At 43.0% G+C, this 26562-nt stretch overlaps 1 protein-coding gene and 1 long non-coding RNA gene across 3 annotated transcripts in view; one reads left to right on the top strand and one right to left on the bottom strand.

Annotated features, from left to right (window-relative positions):
• Positions 1-26562, bottom strand: part of tox3 (TOX high mobility group box family member 3) — a 109605-nt gene that overhangs the window by 43471 nt on the left and 39572 nt on the right. The window contains 1 exon segment of the mRNA XM_069901600.1: positions 6829-6894. Coding sequence (XP_069757701.1) covers positions 6829-6894 — 66 coding nt within the window.
• Positions 1-26562, top strand: part of LOC138744844 (uncharacterized) — a 154948-nt gene that overhangs the window by 116957 nt on the left and 11429 nt on the right. The gene's annotated exons all lie outside the window — the stretch shown is intronic.

Here is a 26562-nt window from a genome sequence, read left to right as displayed (position 1 = left end):
AATTTCCATCTGGTGCCTTTTATTCTGACACAACGTACTCAATCAATTTCAATCTTAACTTAAAATTCTTTTGAACCATGGACGATGGACAACTCCACGAACAAAGTTAGCCAGTGAGCCAAACTATGATGGAGAGTTCGTTGAGCTATTAACTACCACTGCAGCACATGCAGGTCCTACAGCAATAGAAGTTCAAATGGCTACTTGGAGAGTTTAACTTTTTGTCCCACAAGCTCAAAAGCTGTCATCATACATTAAACTGATTCTTGTTATGATTTACCAACCCTAAGTAACTTCACCTACTTCACAGCAACTTCCAGCTTCATGTGCACCACAAATGTGTGCACATGCACTCGGAGCCAGGGCAGGAGTGATTCAACAACGGCAGCATCAAAAAGGATGGATGTGGTAGAAAAAAATGTTCCTTCTGTGATGTTCCACGCTGCCAAATGGCTGCAGCTAAAAACTGGACTGTATTTGAACAGCTGTAGTCATTTGATGGCAAGTGTTCACCAACACAAATGATCATGAGAAACACAGGTTAATCCGTATTGTTAGCATCCTTGCTCCTTCACAGTTTAAGCTGTACTAGTCTACTATCAGCTATTTTAATTGATCATAGACTTGCAATATTATTACATTGGTTCAGTAAGTTGGAGATAAATCTCAGGATCTCCTGAACTTTGACATCAATTTTGATTAAAAGAATGGAATCAACTATTTTTCTGTTTAAAAATCAGTATGTTGCCATCTTAAATTTTACTCAGGAAAAAATGTTAAACATATGTTTGTGTCTTTTTTCTCCCAATTCTCCATCCCATCTTATCCTTTCTCCCCCCGCCCCCCCCGAAAGTTGGTAATTGTTCACCAAAATAGTGTAGCAGTTACAGTCTCAGATTTTTACCTGACTGAACACTTGCACTATACATCACACTTGGCAGTGACTCTTACCCTTTTGATTGCAGTGGACTTCAAAAGGTTGCTTCAATGCTCTCTCTCTCGAGCCACCATGCACTTGCATGTTCAGACAGGGTTGCTAGATGGTGAACCGGAGGGAAAAAGAATGACTGATCTTTTCTTGCATAACCTGAGCACAACAAGGCCACCTGTCATGCCTCAACTGTGATCCCGGTTGAAAACAGCATGGAGTTGCAAGGCTTACCTACTCAACAGAAATGTGGCAAATCCCACTACTGTTCAATTCAATGATTTCTGAAGATAAAAACAACTTAATTTGCAGATTGCATCTCTGACCAGTGTTCCTATTATTGCATTGTAATTAAAAGTAATTTACTGTAATGGCTGTTTTGTTATAGTTTTCAGATACAAGTTATTACCCAATGGAATACACATAAAACGTGAACCCACTGGCAATGAAGAACAATTAATTGCACGACAAATATAATGATATCAAGCTCTTGTTAAAGCAATCCTCCAGTTACAAATAATTGAACTTGAGCAGAAGAAGTGGGAATTCTGCAGATCCAAAGGTGTCCATATGACATTGGGTAGGCCTTCTGCTAGAACATAGAAGCATCCATAGGAAGTAAAAGGCAGTCGATGTTTCGGGCCTGAGTCCTTCTTCAGCAGTGTCAAAATTCAGGCGGATGCCCAAATGAAGAGGCAGGCCTTCTGCCACCCCTTTGGCCTGCTCCAGACTTTGTCCTCAATTCTTTGAATGGGATCAGAATGGCCCGGCTAGGCACTGTGGCGATACCCACCTGGCCTTGGAATGTGAACTCGGGGAAGCAACCTGCCACTTCAAGCAGAAACGCAGCAGATCAAAACTAGCTCAGACAAAGGGCGTCACGGTTAGCGTAGGGGTGGCAGGTTAGGAATGCGGTTAGCCCATACCGAGCGATTGGGAGTGGGGTCCAAATCCTATGCTGTCTATAAGGAGTTTGTATGTTCTCCTCACGTCTGCGTGGGTTTCTCCTGGTTTCCTCCCACCATTCGAAACATTGCTGTAAGTTAATTGGATGTAATTGGGCGGCACAGGGTCATGGGCCAAAAAAGCCTGTTACTGTGTTGTATGTCTAACTAACAAAAAATTAAAACCACAAAAGCCTGGAGAAACTTAAAACATCTCTAAGATGAGGAGAGCTGAACAGTGCTCAAAAACACTTCTGCCAGTGATAACTTTGCAGTGAAAGCAGACATCCCAGCCATGCAAGGCCACACTGCTGCCTTGTGTTGTGGGCCTTGCTAAAATAGGAAGGTACCCAGAAAGGAGAGGATATGGGAGAACTGAGAATTGGCTTGTAGTTCACGGAATTAGTTCACATTCAGCATGCACAGGAGTGAGCATCTTGGTCACATCTTCCCGTGCTCTCCCTCCTCTTGATTTGTCTCCTTCTCCTTAGCTCTCACCGCACAGCTCACGGCTGGGTAATAACTTGGATTCAGAATGTCAAGGTTGGCGCAGATCACCACAAATCCAAAACCCCAGTGTAGTGGAGGCATTATCGCAAAATGCTGATAAAGTACTTCAAACTCACTCTGTGCAGTCATGTGGTTTACACTGAATTCCTATGACTAAATGTGAATGGGTTTGGTATGAGAGTTGGTGATTAGCCCAAACTGATCAGTTACCACCCTTTGGTTGCCTGTGGTTCAAAGGCAATGTAATATCATGGAATAAAGGCATTACAACTGGAGATGGAAACACTGGGCATTAATGATTAACTGTTTCTGCTCAGTCATCATCTGAGCACCCAGAATGGGGCAGAGAGTTAAGCCAAGACACCCATAAAGGGCAGAATGCAACCTGTGCTACACTGTACCAGGGCATTGACCACTGTCCTCACAGAGTCACATGACCTCTGGCATGGTTCGTATAATCAGAGTTGGAGAATTAAAACAGGTCCTTCCAGCCCCCTTTGTCCATTCCGACTGTGTTGTACATCTCTTCTATTCCCCTTTGGCTACACTAGTCCCACATTCCCCCCTCCCTTTCCTACCCAAGATCCTGCCCAAATCCATTTTAGATATTATAATTGTTTCTCCCTTTACCATATCCTCTTACAGCTCCTTCTACATAACCACCACTTTCTATATGAAAAACCTACCCACCCCCCGATCTCCTTCGAATTATGCTCTCACCTTAAATCTGTGCCTTATAGTTCTCGACTCCACTCCCCTTTCAAAATATACCATCTATTCTACCAATGCCCCTCATGCTTTTGTGAAAGTTTACACAATCATCTCTCAGCCTCCTGTGTTCCAGTGATAATAAATCTAGCAATTCCAATCTCACCTTGGAACTAAAGTTGGAATTCCAGGAAACATCTTGGCAATTTTTTTTCTGCACTTTCAGTATTGCTACCACACCCTTCCGGTAGCATGGACACCAGAATTGTGCACAATACTCCAAGAGTAATCCAACCAATGTTTCGTTTCGCTGCAGATGACATCCCAACTCTTAGGCTCATTACCCTGATCTACAAGACAAGTATATGAAATGTATTCTTCACTACCCTGTTTAAGTGTCTCCATTCTCAGGGAGCTATCAACTTGCACCACAAAGTGTCTCAGCGCACAACAGTCCTAAGCTCACTGCTTGTCCTGTCCCTATGTCCCACCAGATATATCCTACCAGACTTTTATTTTCCAAAGTGCCTTGTAACTGTCTGGATTAATTTCCATCTGCCACTGCTTCACTCAACTTTCTCTCTGATCCATGCCCAACTGTATCCTTAGACAACCTTCTGCCCAACCTACAGTGCGCTAATTTTCAAGTTGGTCTGCAATCTTACTAATCCCAATCCAAGTTTTTTCCATGCATTATGAATAATAAGGATCCCACACCAATCTCTGTGGCACATAACCTGTTACAGAGTTTCACTCAGCAAAACTATCTACTCCCCTTTACTTCCTATAACCAAAAGCATTTTGGATCCAGTTTGCCAATATGCCTTGGATCCCTCTTCTCTTAATCCTCTACCATATGGGACCTTGTCAAAATCTTTTCAAAAGCCCATATAATCTATTTCTACTGTTCTACCACAATGTAGATAGTTCCGTTTGATAAGTGTCTCAGTGACCTCCCTTGTGTAAAACGGCATGATAAAATGTAAGATTATCACAAATAAATCCATCAACCGGGAAGGAAGCAGGTGCAGAAATGTTCATTGTCAAGCCACACCTTCAGAACAACGACAATACATTCTTATCCTGTGATTGTGGTTACAACAGGTGGTAGATAAGAAAATACAGACATCTGCTACTTTGTTCTGCACTGAGATTCAGGTAGGGTAGATAGAGTCTCCTGTTGAGAGCCTCCCCTGATCTCCTCCTCCTATTGTCACCAGCTTCTCTTCCACTAAGTGGGTTTGAAGCATTATCCCAGGGGAGGAATGCAAGGAGAATCATTACACAAAAGTATCCATGTCGGAGAGAAAATGGTTTATGTCAAGATCTGATCAGCCAAATGCATTTCAGCTTCTGCTAGACCAGCTGCTTTCATTTTCTGCTGCAGACTTCTGAAACTTGAATGGACTCGGAGACATTGAATTGCAGAGACAGCAAAGGGGAAAATCAACCAGAATCTAGCTTGTCAGTAGACGACGGACAATTTAAATAGTGCTTGGTGTGAGAAGGAAGGGATGATCCTGACATTTGACAGGTGTTCAGCCTGGTTTTGTCCTGTTCTATGAGCAATGATTAACAGGAGCATCCAACTCCAAAATGGCAGCACTAGAACTAGACCACACTGATTGATCTCAACATCTATTAACTGTATAAAAAGTTTTCAATGAACGAACTTACCAAAATAAGGTATTTTACACTGCCAATGGATGCTTTGAAACCCTTTTGGACTTCAAAGCTCTTTTAACACCCAAAATACCAAGATTAGTCTTGATAAAGAGTCAAGATCCAAAACATTAACTGACCATCTCTACCCATGGATGCCAACTGACCTGCTGTTTTCATTTTCTGCTTTAATTCCACACAGCTTTTCCACACTGACATGTCTGTCCATGGCTTCATGTTCTGCAAAGTCGAGGCCACCCACAAATTGGAGGAACAACATCTTGTACTTCATCTCAGGACTCTCCAACCAGTCGTCATCAACGTCGATCTCTAATTCCTGTCAACTCCTTCCCCTTTCCCTCACCTATTTGTCTCCCCTTCTCTAGCTCCTCATCTACTTCCCTTCATTCTGCTACCTTTTTTTAAACCGGCTGCCCTCTCCCCCCATCATCTCTCAGATTTTTTTTCTCTTCATCACTCCCATCTGTATCCCCTTATTTTCTCTTACCTGATAGTCTGTGTTCCTCTCCCTTCTCCTTCACCCCCCTCCCCCACCCCTCCTCCCACCTTTTCTATGCAGGAATCGGCCTGTTTCTCAGCACCCTGAAAAAGGGCCCGGCTCAAAACGACGACTGCCTTTTCCTTTCTAAGGAAGGTGAATGCTCGCTGAGTTTCTCCAGCACTTGTTTGTTCAAAATTCCACCATCTGCAGTCTTTGTGCTTCTCCAAAATCTCTTCTATTGTTTATTAATTGGCACAAGTCCCTGGGTTAAGAACGTCTGACTTATGGACAACTCATAGTTACGAAAGGACTACGCACAGCTTCAGCGGTTCATCGGCTCAAAGAAGGGGAACCCTGTCCGCCATTTTGAGTTGGATCATGTTAGCCTGCACTTTAAAAGCTGCATGTGCAGCAAGTTCCAACTACAAATTTGATTGAAAGGCAGACCAAGGAACGGATCTCATTCATAACCCATGGAACGCCTGTTGAGTCAGGACAATTCTCCAAACTTAATGAGGCTGTCACTTCTATTGCAACAATCATTTTCATTTTCAAGTTAACAGTTTTCTGAAACTTCATTGTGTCATTTCCTCCTTTTCCCAAATGTTAATTTTGTTGAAGCCACATCTCCAAAAAGTTTTCAGTTTATCGTGAATATTTAAACACACAAACCAAGCTCGTTATAAACTGGAAAGCAGTGCCCCATATTCTGGATAAAACACTCAAACATTGTTGTCTTCTACGGGATGACACCAGAGGGAACCTTTGGCAGCAAATGAAAAATTATGCCCAAGCAAGCTACATGGCATCACCGTGTGTGCACCATGCAGAGGACACCAAGCAGCCCCCAGCATGCCAATCACCTGTCACAAGGAGGATCAAGTATTTGGGCTGCTGAACATGGAGATATAAGGGGGAGAATTTGGGTGCAATCAGAAGCTGGGGATGGTTTATGGTGGCAGGAAGATCACTCCTGTTCCTCCTGGTTCACATTTATTTATTTTTTTTTATTGTCTCCTCCCACCAAGGAAATAACTAGCTTGTTAGGTTAAGGTTTCTGAAAACACTGCAGCATCCACAGCACATACTGGGATTGTATGCAATCTGAAACAAGATCAGAGTTAGGAGTTAGCTAGTTTCCAAAGAGCGGTCAGCATAATGCCGCTACAGCGCCAGTGATCGGGATTGGTGTTCAAATCTTGTGCTGTCTGTAAGGAGGTTTTTTTTCCCATAAAAATGCTCTCCCAGTGTCTGTGTGGGTTTTACCTGGGGTTCCAGTTTCCTCCCACCATTCGAAGCATAGGATAACTAGGTGTAAATTGGGCAGCACTTACTCATGGGCTGAAATAGCTTGTTACCATGCTGTATGTCTAAATTTTAAAAAGTGTCCTGGAGATGCCCCAGCATGGAACATGTCCTAGATGGGAAAGAAACAGCTACACAGCACGAGTAGTAGATTTAACATTTGTAAAGGACGCTTCATACATTCAAACACCACGACATAGATTAGTAATGTACCGGAAAGCAACGTGGAATTACAGACACAAGATAAATAGGATAATTAATATACTTGCCTCATGGCTGGTCAAGAAAGCATGGCTTGGATCTGCCATATTCATGTAGTTATTGTTCCCTGCAAACTGGAATAGAAAGGAAAAGCCATGAGGTTCCAAGACACTCCCATCAGAAATATTCATGGACCTAGAGGTGGCCCATGTTTTACCTGACCTGTGAAATCTCCACTGACTGCTTTGCACTTGTATCCAAATCAGAGTACTGAATTTGCTCAAAGTTCTTAGAAATGCCATTAGAATTTCATGTTGCACAAGCTCATGGGGTTTCAATTTCTTGTTGGAAATAGTTTCAGCCATTTATTCCATCGATAGAATTCTGGCTTCCCACATGAGCAAGTGTAATGTGAATAGTGAAAGTATTTGTTGTCTAAAATGTCTCAACTTGTTTGCTATTTTGTGTGAAGCAGCAACTTTTGCTGGGTTCCCCAAAACTACTCCATTCGGTTTGATTTCAAATTCATTTATCCAGTTACCACTCCAGTTGATAATGCAAAAATGAAACCAATAAACAAATTGGTCATTAAATGACATCAGGGAAAGCTATTGGCAATACTTGCAATGAAAATGGTCCAGCAATGAGATATGTAGAATTGTTTAAGCCTCAACACTTAATAGTTAATGAAGGCCCAATGATTCTAGATGTTAAATCAATAAATAATGCACTATTAAATTTAACCTTGATGAGCAAGGTTTCATTGGGTGGATACCCAAGTTGAAAACAGCTTTTAAATAACTACTTTTTAAAACTAAGAACAGTAAAAATATTTTGGTCGGCACCTGCAGTGCAGAATATACGATGTTCATGCCTACACCAACATGCAATGGCATCCTAATGCTGCGTAGAACCAACACAACTTGACATCTGTGAAATATTCAATGAGTGAAGCCATGAAATTGATGAAATTTGAAAACAATATATAATGACTTTAATGATATATGAATGGAAGAGGTCAGCAATATTATAATTAAACAACATAGGGTTTATTCGACTTGCTGTGACAAGAGAGTCACAACAGCAAGAAAAATAATGTTAAAAATATGGCTCAGTTTATATTTTCTGAAAGATCATTATTTCAAAGTGAGGCTGAAAAAGTTAGGGCAGAATCAATAAATCCATTTTCAACCAGAGATGAAAGAATAACCTGAAGAAAACCAAACTTGCATTCATCAGACTTCATCACCTTATCCAGAAGGTCACTGGGTGTTTTATGCAAATCAGAGACAAGCATATCATCAAAAAGAACCAGAGCAGTAGGTTCATGGGAATGTCATCAATTGCAACTTCTCCAATTTACACACATCCTGATTTCCTTTATCATTCCTGGATTTAAACTTGCAAGCCAGAAGACTATGGGAAGGACTGAAGTGGTTCAAGAAAGCAACTCACTGCCACTTTCATAGATTGTTAGAAACTAACAATAAATACTGAATTTAACAGTGAAACTCTTGGTAGCCAAAATTAAGATTTTTGAGAGTGTCTCCGAAACAGCAACAAACTATGTGGCATTGTGAACACAGAAAAGAAACGTTTCAGAAAATGTTAACTCCTCTTGTCTGTAGTGAAGTGAGGCAAGTCATTTTTAATAAGCTCTGAACCATAAAATGTGGGCCGAAGCTTCTCCAGGAGCTCAAAATGGCCGCAGGACAACTTCATATTCCAGGACAGATCCTTGTGAGGAGTTTAACGAGATTTGGTATGTCACTGAAGGCTCTGGAAAATTTATACAAATGTACTGTGGAGAGCATTCGAGCTGGTTGCATCACTGTCTAGCGAGGAGGTGCCAATGTGCAGGTCAAGAAAAAATATCTATAGGATTGTTAACTCAGCCTGTGACATCGCGGGCACCATCGAGGACATCTACAAAAGGTGGTGCCTTAAGAAATCAGCCTCTCTCCTCAAGGACCCCAACTACCGAGGCCATGCCATCTTCACTCCACGACCATCAGGAAAAAGGTACAGGTGCCTGAAGATGAACACTTAGTGGCACAAGGACATCTTTTTTCCCCTCAGCCATCTGATTCCTGAATGAACAATGAACCACAGACACTGCCTTACTTTGACTTTTTCGTGCACCATTTTTTATTTATTTCGTAAGGTGGTTTATCTAAATGTTTGCACTGAGATGCTGCAGCAAAATGACTAATATCGTGAGAGTAAATTCTGACCTTGAAATATTAATCTCCTTTGACCATTTAGGTCCAAAAGCCTGCAATTCCAAGCAGTTCAGATAACTGATAGAGGTGTGGCAAAACATCCTCGAAGTCCAGCAATGCAAGACCATCAGTCTTCTTGTCTGTGGGATTTGCCTACCTGCACATGTGGGCCAACAGCCACTATGTACCTGCAAGGCACAAGTGCTAATATTCAACCTGCCGGAGGTCTAGGCGGCCATTAAGTCCTGAACTACTGCAAATAAAAAGTCCAAGAGTGTAGATGGGAAATTGTTTCAACTCAAGAATTTTTTCAAAATCTTTTAAACTTTATGCAGAATTTTTCTTGTGCTGCTTATTTCAAAAGTAGGTCTACAAATCTGAGAATTGGATGCTGGTTGTGCGTAGACTGGTTTGCACCCTTCCATACCTCCTTTTCTGGTTCAAGGTCAATCGTTTGTTTGGAGTCCTGCAAAGTGCCAAGAGACATCAGAAAGGTACTAATGAATAGAGGCCACATGGGTGGAACTGAGGAACAGAAAAGGTGTGTCCACACTGATAGGCTTGTATTATAGACCGCCCAGTAGTCAGAGAGAATTGGAGGAGCTAATCTGTAGAGAGAGATTGCAGACCAATGTAAGAAACAAAGTTGTAATAGTAGCATTAACTTTCCACATATTGACTGGGAATCCCATACTATAAAAGGACTAGATGGCTTGGAGTTTGTGAAATGTGTTCAGGAAAGTTTTTAAAATCAATATATAGAGGTACCAATGAAAGACGATACAATACTTGATCTCCTATTGGGGAACCAGCCAGGTCAAGTGACAGATATATGTGGAGGCGAACATTTTGGGTCCAGTGACCATAACGTCATTAGTTTGAAGCTAATTATGGATAAGGATTGGTCTGGTCACCAAGATGAGATTCTAAATTGGAAAAAGGCCAACTTTGTGGAAATGAGAACGGATCTAGGAAGAGTGGATTGAGACAAGTTGTTTTCTGGCAAAGATGTGTCAGTAAGTGGAAGGCCTTCAAAAGGTGACATTTTGAGAGTGCAGAGTTTGCCTGTTCCTGTCAGGATTAAAGGCAAAATTAACAGATATAGAGAACCTTGGTTTTCAAGGAATATTGGCGATCTGGTTAAGAAGAGAGGTGTATAGCAGGTATAGGCAACTAGGAGTAAATGAGATACTAGAAGAGTATAGAAAATGTGAGAGAAAGAAACCAGGAAGGCAAAAAGAAAACATGAGGGTGCTTTGGCAGATAATGTGAAGGTAAACCTGAAGAGTTTCCACAAGTATGTTAAGAGTAAACAGATAATAAGTGACAAAATTGGTCCCCTTGAAAATTAGAATGGTTGTCTATGTGTGGAGCCTCATGAGATTGGGGAAATCTTAAACAGATTTTTTGCATCAGTATTTACTCAGGACACCAGGAAATTACAGACAGGAGATGCCGATGTCAGTAGTAGGTAAATTATTGGAGGGTGTTCTGATAGATCAGGTTGACAAGTATTTGGACAGCCAGGGATAGTCAGCATAGCTTTGTGCGTGGTAGGTCATGTTTAACCAATCTGATAGAGTTTTTTTGAGGAGGTTAGCAAGAAAGTAGATAAAGGAAAGGCTGTGGATGTCTACATGGATTTTAGTAAGGCCTTTGACAAAGTCCCACATGGGAGGCAAGTTCAGAAGGTTCAGACCAGACACTAGGTATCCATGGAGAAGTTGTAAACTGGATTCGAAATTGGGTGCATGGGAGAAGACAGAGAGTGAAAGTGGATGATTGCTTCGCAGACTGGAGGCCAGTAACAAGTGGTGTGTCTCAGGAACCAGTGCTGGAACCATTGTTGTTTGTTGTCTATATCAATGACCTTGATGATAATATAGGAAATTGGATCAGTATTTGCTGATAACTAAGATTGGAGGCATTGTGGACAGTGGGGAGGATTTTCAAAGCTTACAGAGGGATCTGGATCAACTGGAAAAGAGAGACAGAAAATGGTAGATGGAATTTAATGCAGACAAGTGTGAAGTGTTGCATTTTGGAAGGACAAACCATGGTAGGACAGACACAGTTAATGGAAGGCACTGAGGAGCGTGGAGGAACAAAGGGATCTGGGAATACAGATACACAATTCCCTGAAGGTAGAGAGGGTTGTAAAGAAAGCTTTTGGTATCTTGAACTTCATAAATCAAAGTATTGAGTACAGAGGTTGGGGTGTTAAGGTGAGGTTGTATAGGACATTGGTGAGGCCAAATTTCGAGTATTGTGTGCATTTCAGGTCACCAAACTACAGGAAGGATATCAGTAAGATTGAAAGAGTGCAGAGAAGATTGACTAGGATGTTAACGGGTCTTCAGGAGTTGAGTTATAGGGAAAGATTAAACAGGTTAGGACTTTATTCCTTGGAGCGCCGAAGAATGAGGGGAGATTTGATAGAGGTTTACAAAATTATGAGGGGTATAGAATGCAAGTAGGTTCTTTCCACTTAGATTAGGAAAAAGAAATACAAGAGCACATGACTATGGTGAAAGGGAAAAGGTTTAGAGGGAGCTTCTTCAAAGAGTGATGGAACGAGCGGCCACCTGACATGGTGAATGCAGGCTCACTCTTAAGTTTTAAGAATAAATTGGATAGATACATGGATGGGAGAGGACTGGAGGGTGTAGGAATGGGTGCAGGCCAGTATCTTGAGGAATGATATTTCAGTAGAGATTAGAGGGCTGAATGGCCTGTTTTCTGTGCTGTAGCATTCTATGGTTCCATGGAATAGAAATCTGGATTTATGAGTTGTCGTCCAAGGCAGGCAGCAGTCTCTTATGTATACTGGTTCAAAAGTGTTCCCTGTGCTCTTTCCTTTCAACAATCAAGATTCCTTTACTGTTATGTCATAGTACAGAACAATGTAATATTACTCCGTCACTGTCCTGTAGGGTCCTGCCGCTGCTGAGCCCCTTGCTGGTTTGATGCCCTGTGTTCACTGACCTGTAATGTCGACTCCTCTGCTTCTCCTTCGCAACAGGGGGTTCTCCCAGTTTTTGGTGCTCTGCACTAGTCCACTCTCCCTCCTCCCCTCCACCCCAGAATCTGCAACCCCCCCGTGGACGCTCCCAAGCACCAGCGCTGGAATCTCGGGCACAGCCCTCCACGTTTGCAGGATTTTGAAATAAAACACAGGCTGTTTAAAGCCTATACTAAGCAGTCGGCAAGAGGACTGGATATTGGAATCCTTCAGTGTAGCGCGGTGTCTCTGCTCTCCTGGATCTGCACCGGCAGCTCAAGTAGAACAGCAATTGTCACTCAAGCTCCTCAAATCCATGGAAAGAGAATGTAACTATATTCTGTCCCACACTGTTAGAAATTTTGAAACTTCTGTCAAGCAAGGGGGGTGGGGGAGAAGGGGGGGGTGTGGAGGAACTCTCTTTTGCTTCTCTCTCTGACTGTAAGAGGCGCTTAGGCAACTCCCGCCAGTGGCAAATTTGTCTGCCTTGCAGGAGGCAAAAGGAAATTTCATGATATATGACACTGTTTTATTATTATGATAATAAATTGAATCTCGATTCTGGAATCTTGAAACTCCTCAAATCTACTTAAATGAGCCCCGCACCTCCAATCACATGACGAAGGCAGTGCCAGATTAACTTACAGTAGTAGCAAAAGTAGCATGTGCTGCAGGCCCCGTATTAAATGCTTGCTTTATTACTAGAGAGCTGCACTGCCTTCAACTTTCATGAACAACTGGGTGTTTAAGGGTTAGCGATTAATATTATCAAATATGTTATCAATGTGGACTTGAAATAAAAATCATTGCTATTCCACACAAATGGATACTAGCAACAACAAAAAAGGAAAACACAAAGCCTTTTAAGACATTAGAAATTGGTAGAGTAGCCGGGAGTAGAGGTTTAACACAAAATTTAATTGGATGAGTTGCATTCTAATTATTTCTCTCTCTCCCCCCCTCACTTGTTGCAAAGCAGCTAAAAATTACGCAATCCCCAAGGGAAAACAATTTATCCACCTGCTGCCTGGTGAACTTAAGGTGCACACGCACCTCCTCACGCCACCATTCCGGGAAAAAAAAGCAATAGCTCGTGGTTTGTTATGCTGCCGTGTTTAGAATAGACCATGGCAGACTTTCTCTGAGTCACCAGAAAGCCAGAGGATCCATGTCCTCAAATTTGCATCCATCCATGAATGCACGAAGCTGCATTTGCAATGATTTATCGCTTTGAGTTCATCTTTCTCCTCTGAATTTGGCTTCCCCTGGCATTTGGTGTCCTACTTGACCCTTCCATTCTCTCTTTTAAACTACTAGATGTTTTAACATTTGTGTATTTTTTAAAATTTAGGGTCCCTTTGTAACATATACTACAGGCCCCGCACTAGCTTAATCCAGCCCTGAACAAAGGGCTCAGGCCTGAAATGTTGGTTATATATCTTTGCCTCTGACGGACACTGTGGAATCTGCATAGTTTCTCCAGCAAATTTTTTGCTTTACCTCCAAGCCCCCATCTATCAACACATTTCTTTATTCACTGGGATCTCATTCTAGACCATTTTCTCTCTCTCCACCCGGCGAAAGCTGAGCAGAACTGAAATATGAAATAAGAATCGTGGGAGCACAGGCCAATGTGACTGATGGGTGCTCAAATGAGTGATCTTCACTATCATGTAACAAACAAACATTCCATTTATATAACAGCTTTTAAAATAGAAAAAAATTGTTTACAGCACTTTACATGAGTGTAAACAGACATTGGCTCTGAACCACACAAAGAAAAACATAGGTCTATCGATTTAAGGATATACTTCAAAAGTATTTGCAGTTCTCTTTGCTGCTTATGCAAATCCAGTAGTAATTTTGACATTGGTTGGTTGTGGTGAAGATCGACTCAGACCAGACCTCATTGACCTGACGCAGCTCCAAAGAACTTTTGATCGTTTGCTCACTGGAATCTGCCACAATTAGCTCAATCACTAAAGTCTCTAATGTCTGAAATTGAGAATTCAGAGAATCCAAATCTGAAGGTAAGAATGCAAGAAAGAGGACCACAAGGGTCTTTGTTGACCCAAACTCTCACCTGCCGCCCCCCCCCCCACCCACCCCATTACCATTTTTCTCCACCACACCCACAAACCCTTCTTACACACCCATCTGACTGACCCAATTGCCAGTGAGCTCCTGACATAAATAGATTTTGTTCAATATAGACACCATTTGGTGAAACCTTGACTGTTAAAATCCACCAAGACCCAAAAGAATTTCTGGTTTGGGAGTGTTCTTTCTCTGAGTTCAAGAACCCAAAGATGTATTTAACAGGACTCTATCCCTTCAAATCAGATGAAAGCAAAAGCTGATCAAACTTCTAGCAAAGTAATTCATCACATGTTGAGAGGTTTCCAAGGAGACATGTAAATATCATCATTCTCTCATTTGCACGTTATGCCCTGTTGTTCACGAACCAACTTGCCTTTTTTTGGAACATTTTAATTTTTCCAAGGCTCGTATAGAAATTATTACATACATCATATAAATAGTATTTTAAAATACTATTTCCAAAATCTCACCACCTCCCATCAGCTAACATAAAATAAAAACAAACAGTTGTCCAAAAGAGAAGGGGTGCTTGAGCAGGTCTTCATTCATTAGTCCATATCTTGATCCTCAGGAATTCAATGCTATTAACCAAACCTAGCCCTCAGAAAGAGGTTCAATGTTGGAAACCTGCAGTCAGACGAAGTGAGAGGAAACTTTCAGGCAAACCTCAAAGCAAAGCTCGAGGATGCAATCCGCCTCACGGACTCGTGCCCTGAAACCCTCTGGGATCAGCTGAAGACTACCATACTGTAATCCACTGAAGAGGTACTGGGCTTCTCCTCCAGGAAAAACAAGGACTGGTTCGACGAAAACAACCAGGAAATCCAGGAGCTGCTGGCAAAGAAGCGAGCTGCCCACCAGGCTCACCTTGCAAAGCCGTCCTGGCCAGAGAAGAAACGAGACTTACATCGCGCATGCAGCCATCTTCAGCGCAAACCCCGGGAGATCCAAAATAAGTGGTGGACTAGCCTCGCCAAACGAACCCAGCTCAGCGCGGACATTGGCGACCTCAGGGGTTTTTACGAGGCTCTAAAGGCTGTGTACGGCCCCTCACCCCAAGTCCAAAGCCCGCTGCGCAGCTCAGACGGCAAAGTCCTCCTCAGCGACAAGATCTCCATCCTCAACTGATGGTCAGAACACTTCCAATCTCTTTTAAGTGCCAAATTCTCAGTCCAAGAATCCACCCTGCTCCAGCTCCCTCAACAGCCCCTAAGGTTAGAGCTGGATTCGGTCCTCACCCGGGAAGAGACATACAAGGCAATTGAACAACTGAAAAGTGGCAAAGCAGCAGGTATGGATGGAATCCCCCCCAGAGGTCTGGAAGGCTGGCGGCAAAACTCTGCATGCCAAACTGCATGAGTTTTTCAAGCTCTGCTGGGACCAAGGAAAGCTGCCTCAGGACCTTCGTGATGCCATCATCATCACCCTGTACAAAAACAAAGGCGAGAAATCAGACTGCTCAAACTACAGGGGAATCACGCTGCTCTCCATTGCAGGCAAAATCTTCGCTAGGATTCTCCTAAATAGATTAATACCTAGTCTCGCCGAGAATGTTCTCCCAGAATCACAGTGCAGCTTTTGCGCAAACAGAGGAACTACTGACATGGTCTTTGCCCTCAGACAGCTCCAAGAAAAGTGCAGAGAACAAAACAAAGGACTCTACATCATCTTTGTTGACCTCACCAAAGCCTTCGACACCGTGAGCAGGAAAGGGCTTTGGCAAATACTAGAGCGCCTCGGATGCCCCCCAAAGTTCCTCAACATGGTTATCCAACTGCACGAAAACCAACAAGGTCGGGTCAGATACAGCAATGAGCTCTCTGAACCCTTCTCCATTAACAAAGGCGTGAAGCAAGGCTGCATTCTCGCACCAACCCTCTGTTCAATCTTCTTCAGCATGATGCTGAAACAAGCCATGAAAGACCTCAACAATGAAGACGCTGTTTACATCCGGCACTGCACGGATGGCAGTCTCTACAATCTGAGGCGCCTGCAAGCTCACACCAAGACACAAGAGCAATTTGTCCGTGAACTACTCTTTGCAGACGATGCCGCTTTAGTTGTCCATTCAGAGCCAGCTCTTCAGCGCTTGACGTCCTGTTTTGCGGAAACTGCCAAAATGTTTGGCCTGGAAGTCAGCCTGAAGAAAACTGAGGTCCTCCATCAGCCAGCTCCCCAACATGACTACCAGCCCCCCCACATCTCCATCGGGCACACAAAACTCAAAACGGTCAACCAGTTTACCTATCTCGGCTGCACCATTGCATCGGATGCAAGGATCGACAACGAGAGACAACAGACTCGCCAAGGCATATAGCGCCTTTGGAAGACTACACAAAAGAGTCTGGAAAAACAACCAACTGAATAACCTCACAAAGATTAGTGAAAACAGAGCCGTTGTCATACCCACACTCCTGTTCGGCTCTGAATCATGGGTCCTCTACCGGCATCACCTACGGCTCCTAGAACGTTTCCACCAGCGTTGTCTCCGCTCCATCCTCAACATTCATTGGAGCAACTTCATCCCTAACATCGAAGTACTCGCGATGGCAGAGGCCGACAGCATCGAATCCACGCTGCTGAAGATCCAAATGCGCTGGGCAGGTCACGTCTCCAGAATGGAGGACCATCGCCTTCCCAAGATCGTGTTATATGGCGAGCTCTCCACTGGCCACCGTGACAGAGGTGCACCAAAGAAGAGGTAAAGAAATCTCTTGGTGCCTGCCACATTGACCACCGCCAGTGGGCTGATATCGCCTCTAACCGTGCATCTTGGTGCCTCACAGTTCGACGGGCAGCAACCTCCTTTGAAGAAGACCGCAGAGCCCACCTCACTGACAAAAGACAAAGGAGGAAAAACCCAACACCCAACCCCAACCAACCTATTTTCCCCTGCAACCGCTGCAACCGTGTCTGCCTGTCCCGCATCGGTCTTGTCAGCCACAAACGAGCCTGCAGCTGACGTGGACATTACCCCTCCATAAATCTTCATCCGCGAAGCCAAGCCAAAGAAAGAAAAGAAGTATTTAAACTTTATCAGTGAAATTAATTATATCCTTAAGCCAGTTGATTCAAATAAGGTTGTCATACTTTAACAAACACGTCATATTTCTTTCTAAGTTAGAAGTTATCTTTTCCAGGGGGGCACAATTTTGCATTTCCACATTCCAATGAGTAATAAGAAGGGGGTGTCGGACTTCCATGTAGCAGCCATACATTTCCTGGCTACTGCTAGTGCAATTCTGTACTTGATAGTTTTGTGCCAATAACTACAAGATTGTTCAATAAATACAGCTCCTTGTTCCAATGGAAAATCCGCTTCTATAATTTTTGTCAAACCAAAAGGGTCTTACTTTGACTCCAGGCACAACTTGACGCAAATAACCACCTTTCCATATGGAATTCCCCTGAAGAAAGCTGCAACCTGCTTCTCTTCACCTGCTCTCAAAAACCATTACCAAGTAGTCAGCAAAGCGTCAACCATATTACTTGCTTTTTATGTTGTAATATTTTACACCCCCCCCCCCATCCCCTGTGCGCCCTCCCCCCCCCCCCTCACCCCTGTAGCAATGAGGACTGTGGCAAGGTTGAGATAGCTGGCACTTTACCACAGCCAGCAGTAATTTTCACTCCTGTTGTTCTTTACTGAATCAACACCCATTCCTCAACACCCTGTTTTCATATTAAAATTAACCCCATCAAAAACAATAACTCCTGTCTAATGTGAAAAATGGTGCATCCTGTGAAGGAAGGAGTCCCATTTAAAAACAACCATGCTGAGTTTTCCCATTCCCTTTAGCAGACTGATACACCAGTCCCTATGCTTTGGCATCAGATGCAAACAATTACGGATACAAATAAAGCTGGAAAGAGACTCAATCCAAACAAATCTGGGAAAAAAAAACCGAAAGCTGGCAACTCAAGACAATAAGCAGATGTTTGAGCAAGGAAATGCTGGAGGGACTCAGTCGGCCAGGCAGCATCTTAGGAGAGAAATGGGCTGTCAACATTTCAGGACTCCTTACCAAAATGTTAACCATTCATTTCTCTCCCTGGACGATGCCTGGCCCTCTGAGTCCAACAGAGGTCACAGCAGAGACTGCAGATGCTGGGTTCTGAAGCCAAATACAATCTGCTGGAGGAACTCAGTGGCTTGAACCTGCCATCATAACCATTTGACCATTTACGGAGCGGAAACAGGCCATGTTGGCTGTGGGAGGAAAAGAAAGTGGTCAACATTGCAGGCCAAAACTCTCCGACCTGATGAAGTGTTCTGGCCCGCAGCATCGACCATTCTTCTTCTCCCCCAGATGTGGCTTGTCCTGCTGTGTTTCTCTAGCGGTCTATAAGTTTCATTTTCAGGAATGCCAACTCTGGTTGGGAGTTTTATTCCTGGAGGCTTCAACACACGACTTTCCACCTGCAGCCTATCCCTGCTGTCTTCTACTATTAACCTACTTTGGTAATATACTAGAGTAGGGTAATCTCAACTGTTTGCAGACCAGATTCTCTCTTCCATCTGATCACCAATATTATTTTCCCCAGAGAGGTATTGTTCTATTCAGTGGGTTACAGATAAACAAGCTCCTGGTTGCAAAAGCCAACTCCCTGAATCGTGCACGCTGTCGGTTTTCCAGGTTTAAAAATAGAGCGACTCGGGTCAGAAGATGTAACCATGTCCATTGCTCAATTTTTAAGATGAGATCCAATTTGCTTAAATGAAGAGTTGAAATCATTTGACACAGCAATAAGGTTGAAGGAGACAATCAGCACCTAATTTATATAAAAAAAGACATTGCATTTTCCATTTTGAACTTTCCAGGCAGCACACTCTCAAAACAAAAATCAGGTGGCAATTCTAACCAGTTTGGTTGGATAAGTAATTAAAACTAAACAATGATACTGAAATGAAAAGCAAGTTTTAAATGGTTGTTGTGTGCAAATGCAATTAGTAGGGGAATGACAGTTAATCAGTTGTGAATGGTGCCCATTAAATATAGTTTCCCTGGGAGACAAAACCAGCTCTGTGATAATGTCAACAGCTGTCTCATGCTGTTTGGCAAAAGCAGGTACCTTCATTAGTGCAAGGAATTTGTAGAAAAGCCCTCACCTGAAACTCAAGTAAAAACACGATGCTGGAGAAACTCATCAGGTCAACTGTGTACTTTATCTTCTTTTCTTTGGCTTGGCTTCGCGGACGAAGATTTATGGAGGGGGTAAATGTCCACGTCAGCTGCAGGCTCGTTTGTGGCTGACAAGTCCGATGCGGGACAGGCAGACACGGTTGCAGCGGTTGCAGGGGAAAATTGTTTGGTTGGGATTGGGTGTTGGGTTTTTCCTCCTTTGCCTTTTGTCAGTGAGGTGGGCTCTGTGGTCTTCTTCAAAGGAGGTTGCTGCCTGCCAAACTGTGAGGTGCCAAGATGCACGGTTTGAGGCGATGTCAGCCCACTGGCAGTGGTCAATGTGGCAGGCACCAAGAGATTTCTTTAGGCAGTCCTTGTACCTTTCCTTTGGTGCACCTCTGTCATGGTGGCCAGTTGAGAGCTCGCCATATAACACGATCTTGGGAAGGCGATGGTCCTCCATTCTGGAGACGTGACCCACTCAGCGCAGCTGGATCTTCAGCAGCGTGGACTCGATGCTGTCGACCTCTGCCATCTCGAGTACTTCGACGTTAGGGATGAAAGCGCTCCAATGAATGTTGAGGATGGAGCGGAGACAACGCTGGTGGAAACGTTCTAGGAGCCGTAGGTGATGCCGGTAGAGGACCCATGATTCAGAGCCGAACAAGAGTGTGGGTATGACAACGGCTCTGTATACGCTTATCTTTGTGAGGTTTTTCAGTTGGTTGTTTTTCCAGACTCTTTTGTGTAGTCTTCCAAAGGCGCTATATGCCTTGGCGAGTCTGTTGTCTATCTCATTGTCGATCCTTGCATCTGATTAAATGGTGCAGCCGAGATAGGTAAACTGGTTGACCGTTTTGAGTTTTGTGTGCCCGATGGAGATGTGGGGGGGCTGGTAGTCATGGTGGAGAGCTGGCTGATGGAGGACCTCCGTTTTCTTCAGGCTGACTTCCAGGCCAAACATTTTGGCAGTTTCCGCAAAACAGGACGTCAAGCGCTTTATATAGCAAAGATAAAGGTACATAACCCACGTTTTGGGCTTGAGCCCTTCATCAAGGAAGCAATGCCGAGTTTCTCGAGCATTGTGTCTTTGACTTCAACCATGGTGTCTGCAGACTTGTGGGTTTTACATCTGTTTTGGAAAGTCGTTATCTGCTAAAGCTCTGCAAGATGCAAATTAACTTAAACCCAGAACTCCCAAGCTGAGTTTTAAAGCTCCTTCATCCACCTTCACCACCCTCAAATCCCCCTCCCACCCATGGGTGATGAAAAAAATATACTCCCAACAGGCACAATTAGAGCCCTGCACCAATTTCTTTCCAAAAACAAAAGTAGATTTCGAAGTTAAAATGTTTCAACGAGGGAAATACAGTTGCTTAGATTCTGCTTGAATGACTGACAAATATAATTGCCAGTCCTGGCAAGGACAAAGGCTGATAGGTCCATCAATTAAGGATGAGCGACGAGTTTTGTTTTAAATATTATTTTTCCATCATGCTCACAGTCTGTTTGATTGAATGAAATGACAAATCAAATTAACAAAGATTCCTAAGGCTAGCATACTGGTGAGGAGCTAGGCAGAAACTGGGTCAGTACACCCAATAAACTGTCTATAATTAAAAGATGAGAAGACTGACGGACGCTACTTCAACCCGATTAGTGCAAACAACACAATATGCACCAAAAATCTTCTGGCAATGTCAGTGGGTTCAAAAAGCATCAGTGCGATTCAGAAACACATGCTCAGCTGTCAGGTGTACTATTGAGACTTAATGCAGTAATGAATGTCAAATGTTGCCTCATTTTATACTTGTAGATTAAATTCAGTAGTAAAACACGATGTAACATCTATCTACAATTGATCAGCTGGCTGGAAACAGTAAAAGGGATTACACAAATGTTTTAGCTCAGCATGTTGGTTGAGAACTCACATGGCACATTGCAATTTCCATTATCGAATACTAGCAAATCCTTTGTTTTGACCAACACTGAATATCAAGCATGTCAACAAAGAACGGAAGTGATTAAGTGTTTTGATTGGAAGGGAAGATTCTTTTTTATCCATTTTTCCTTGAAGATCGTCACTGTATTTAATAATTTCAAAAAGTCAAAAATAAAACCAGTGGTATATTTCTGAAAAATTATTCCTCTCAAAAGAAACAAATTAATGCATTCAAATCTCAGCAGTGCATCCGTTCCACCATTGCAGCTAGATTTTTAAAGGTAAACCTAATTATTCCACACTTGATTTTATCAGCACAGGGATGTGAATGAGGTAAGGGAAAGTAAGGGCCTTACTACCCCCAATGACCTAAGTACATCGAATGTGATGCCATGGTCATATGTGCAGATCACCCCCCCCCCCTTTCTATTAAAGATCCAAGCATGTGTCTCTCCAAAAGCCAACAAATTTCAGGACTTTAAAAAAAAAACTGGTGCTGCCAAAGGTTCGGTTAGAGCAGCACTAACGTTTGTCTGGACCCGGGAGAATAGGGAGAAGAGACACAACAGTCCTCTACAGGGTCCTAATGCCCGGTATTGATGTCCACTGTTCCATACAGGCTATAAACAGCCTGTTAAAGGAGCATGTATCTTTCTTTTTTTTAAAACTCTCCGAACACACAAGTCTGTGTTCAAGGCGGTGGTACCTGTTCTGGGCAGCATTCCAAGATGGGCTGTAGTGAACCAGTGCAGGGTAACAGAAATGGGGAGAACAACCCACCCCCCCCCAAACCTTTTCCCAAATTGTGAAAAAAGCATGGGAGTCAACCCTACTGGGAAGGTGACCAAGGCAGCTCAGCAGCTTAAGGACCTACACAGGCTGCAAGCAGTTGGTGACTTATGGTTGAAGGACCCACACAGGGTGTGGGCTGCTGGAGACTGGCTGATGGGAATCAGGTATTGGAAGCAGGATTCAAGAGGTAAGGGCTCCCAAAGAGCTTCAGTTGCCGAAGGCTTCACATTGAACCGTTTGAACCTGGAGTTGGGCTGCCAATGGTTTGAATGTGAGTCTGTGTGGCTGTAGAGGCTATGGGAGCATTGAAGGGCTTCTCTTTCTCTTATTGCTATTAAGGCACAAGACAATGCTCATGGCAACTCTTTGTTTCCTTGCACCAGGTACAAGTTGAAGTACATCATATATATTACATTTTATGTATTATTATGTGACAATATTGTGGGGGGAATGAAAGGGAGAGTGGCATTGCTCATCAGGGAAAATATCACAGCTATGCTCAGACAGAACAGACCAGAGGGTTCATCTACTGAGGCTATATAAGTGGACCTGAGGAATGGGAAAGGCATGACTACACTCATGGGGTTGTATTATAGACCGTTGAATAGTCAACAATAGTTGGAGGAGCAAACCTGGAGAGATAGCAGGCAGCTGCAGGAAACACAAATTTGTGAGAGTAAAAGATTTTAAACTTTCTACATATTGACAGACTTCTATACAGAAAAAAAAAGGGCTGGATGACCTGGGGTTTGTTGAAAGTTTTCAGGAACATTTTCTAAATTAATATTTTGAGGTACCAACTAGAGAAAGTGCAATACTGGACCTCCTATTAGGGAACAACACAGGACAGGTGACAGAAGAATGTGCAGGGGAATATTATTTCAGGTGATCATAATGCCATTAGCTTCAAGTTACTTATGGAAAACGATAGGTCTGGGCCTCGGGTTGAGATTCTAAATTGGAGAAAGGCTAATTTTGTGGAAATGAGAAAGGATCTAGAATGTGTAGATTGGGATAGGTTATTTTCAGGCAAAGATGTACAAGGTAAGTAAGTGGAGGACTTTCAAAGGTGAAATTTTGAGAGTACATAGTTCATATTAGTTCATTTATATAGCACATTTAAAACAACTCATGTTGACAAAAGTGGTGTACAGATCATAATTACATCTCAATTTAAGCAGCTATTTAAAGTGCAGTATAAAACTGGTACCCAAGCTTTTTTCTTCCCCATCAGTATTCACTCAGGAAACTGGTACAGAGTCGAAGGAAGTGAGGTAAACTAGCAGTGAGATCATGGAACCTATACAGATTAAAGTGGAGGAGGTACTTGCTGTCTGAAAGCAAATAAGGGTGGATACATCCCCAAGGCTTCACAAGATATTCTCTTGGTCCTTGAGGGAGGCCAGTGTAGAAACTGCAGGGTCTCTGGCAGAAATATTTAAAAAGTCCTTAGCCATATGGTGCTGTAGGATTGGAGGGTAGATGACATTGTTCCATTATTTAAAAAACTCTAAAAGTAACCCTGGAAATTATACCTGTGCACCTGATGTCAGTAGTAGGTAAATTATTGGAGGGTGTTCTAACAAATCAGATAGCCAAGTATTTCGATAGTCAGGAAATTATTAGTGAAAGTTAACATGGCTTTGTCCATGATAGGTCATGTTTAACCAATCTGACAGAATTTTGAGGTTACCTACATGGACTTTAGTAAGTCCTTTGACAAGATCCCACATGGGGAGGTTAGTCTAGAAGGTTCAGATGCTCGGTACACATGGTGAAGAAGTGAACTGAATTAGACAATGGCTTGACAGGAGAAGCCAGAGAGTAGTGGTGGATGATTGCTTCTCAGACTGGAGGCCTGTGACGAGTTGTGTGTCTCAGGGGATCATTCATTGTTCTTTCTCATCTATATCAACTCAAAACGGTCAACCAGTTTACCTACCTCAGCTGCACCATTTCATCTGATGCAAGGATCGACAACGAGATAGACAACAGACTCACCAAGGCAAATAGCGCCTTTGGAAGACTACACAAAAGAGTCTGGAAAAACAACCACCTGAAGAAACACACAAAGATCAGTGTGTACAGAGCCGTTGTCATACCCACGCTCCTGTTCTACTCCAAATCATGGGTCCTCTACCAGCATCACCTATGGCTCCTAGAACGCTTCCATCAGTGCTGTCTCCGCTCCATCCTCAACATTCATTGGACTGACTTCATCACCAACATCGAAGTACTCGAACTGGCAGAGTCCGCAAGCATCGAATCCACACTGCTGAAGATCCAACTGTGCTGGGTGGGTCACATCTTCAGAATGGAGGACCATCGCCTTCCCAAGATCATGTTATATGGCGAGCTCTCCACTGGCCACCGAGACAGAGGTGCACCAAAGAAGAGGTACAAGGACTGCTTAAAGAAATCTCTTGGTGCCTGCCACATTGACCACCGCCAGTGGGCTGATATCGCCTCCAACCGTGCATCTTGGTGCCTCACAGTTCGGCGGGCAGCAACCTCCTTTGAAGAAGACCGCAGAGCCCACCTCACTAACAAAAGACAAAGGAGGAAAAACCTAACATCCAACCCCAACCAACCAATTTTCCATTGCAACCGCTGCAACCGTGCCTGCTTGTCCCGCATCGGACTTGTCAGTCACCAACGAGCCTGCAGCTACCCCTCCATAAATCTTCGTCCGTGAAGCCAAGCCAAAGATATCAATGATCTGGATGATTATGTGGTAAATTGGATCAGCAAGTTTGTAGATGACACTAAATTTGGAGGTGTTGTGTCCAGCAAAGAAGATTTTGAAAGTTTGCAGAGGGTTCTGGATTAGTTGGAAAAATGGCAGATGGAATTTAATGCAGACAAGTGTGAGCTATTGCATTTTGGAAGGACAAAACCTAGAAATTACATACACAGTAAATGGCAGGACAGTGAGGACTGAGGTAGAATAGAGGGATCTGGGAAAACAGATATACAATTCCTTGAGGCCTTCATAAATCAAAGTATTGAGTATAGGAGTTGGGATGTTATGGTAAAGATGTAGAAGACATTGGTGAGTCCATATTTGGAAAACTGTGTGCAGTTCTGGTCACCTAACTACAGGAAAGATAACAATAAGATTTAAAGAGTGCAGAGAAGATTTACTAGGATGTTGCCTGGACTTCAGAAATTAAGATACAGGGAAACATTAAACAGGTTAGGAGAATGAGGTGAGATATGATAGAGGTATTTCAAATTATGAGGGGGGAAAAGAGAGTTAATATATAGCTAGTCTTTTTCCACTGAGTGCAGGTGAGATGCAAAATGGGTTAAGAGAACATGGGTTAAGGATGAAAGGGGAAACATTTAGGGGAACTACACATAGAGGGTGGTGGGAGTGTAGAACAAGCTGTCAGTTTTTTCCTTTTGTAAGGGGATTGGTGGGGGAAGGGAGGTGGTATATTGGGGGAGGAGGAAGGGTTCATCTTTCTTTTACATACCATATATTGTTCAGAATTATCTTTAATTATGTATTTTATTTTGTGGTTTTAGACTAATAAATAACATTTTTAAAAAAGACATAGGAACAGGATCAGAATTTATTGTCATGACCATATCACAAAATTCATTGCTCTGTGGCAGGATCACAGTGCAAACATTTATATAAACCATCTTACAAAATAAATGAAAATAGTGCAAGAAAAATAAAAAGACAAAATATAGCAGTGTCATTGTTCATTCAGGAATCTGATGTCAGAGCTGAAGCTTCATGTATAGATGTCCTTGATTGAGTGAAGACTGCCTGTGATGTTGCAGGCCGAGTTAACAACCCTCTGGAGTTTCTTTTTTCTCTCATTTCGAGCACTGACATCTTTGAACCAGCCCGAATGCCCTCCATGGTGCACCTGTAGATGTTTGAGTCTTCAGTTATGTACCAAATCTCCCCATGATCCTCACAAAATAATAGCTGCTGGCAAGTCCTTTGTCATTGCAGCAATGTGGAGGCTCCAGGACAGATCCTCGGAGAGGTTGACACCCAGAAATGTGAAGTTCTTGACCTTCTCCAATGCTGACCCCTTGACAAGGTCTGGTTAGTGTTCTCCAGATTTAGCAGAAATAGGCTATTCAGCCCATTGAACATGCCTTGCCAAGTAATTATGAGCTCATCCATTTTCCCACTCATCCCCAATACCCAAAATCTTCTCCCCCATAACCTTTGATGCCCAGGCTAATAAAGAACCCATCAATCTCTGCCTTAAATACACACAATGACCTGGGAGCAATGATGGAAGCTCCAGAATTAAGCACGAGTCACAATGGTGCAAAAGTGGAGACTGGTGGGAGAAGCTAGAACTGATGGATGGTGTTAAGCAGGCCTGTCAGTTTACAGATATGCTTCAATTGATAATAATGGCTATTTAGCTTCCGAGTCTATGGCTGATCCCAAGATTGCAAAATAATGTTAGCCAAGCAGGTTCGCAATTTAACAGCAAGGTTTAAGACGGAAAGACACAAAAGTGAGGTTTGTACAATTCTGAAGTTGATAATTAGCATGAAAAGCCAAGCTTAAAAAAACACAAGTACTGTTATTTGCCATGATGTAAAATACAGCTATTTTAAAACTGAAAGGAAAGTTGATGATT

This window comes from Narcine bancroftii, chromosome 10 (genome assembly GCF_036971445.1).
Source record: "Narcine bancroftii isolate sNarBan1 chromosome 10, sNarBan1.hap1, whole genome shotgun sequence".
Lineage (NCBI taxonomy): Eukaryota > Metazoa > Chordata > Chondrichthyes > Torpediniformes > Narcinidae > Narcine > Narcine bancroftii.
This window is presented reverse-complemented; position numbering and strand designations above follow the sequence as displayed.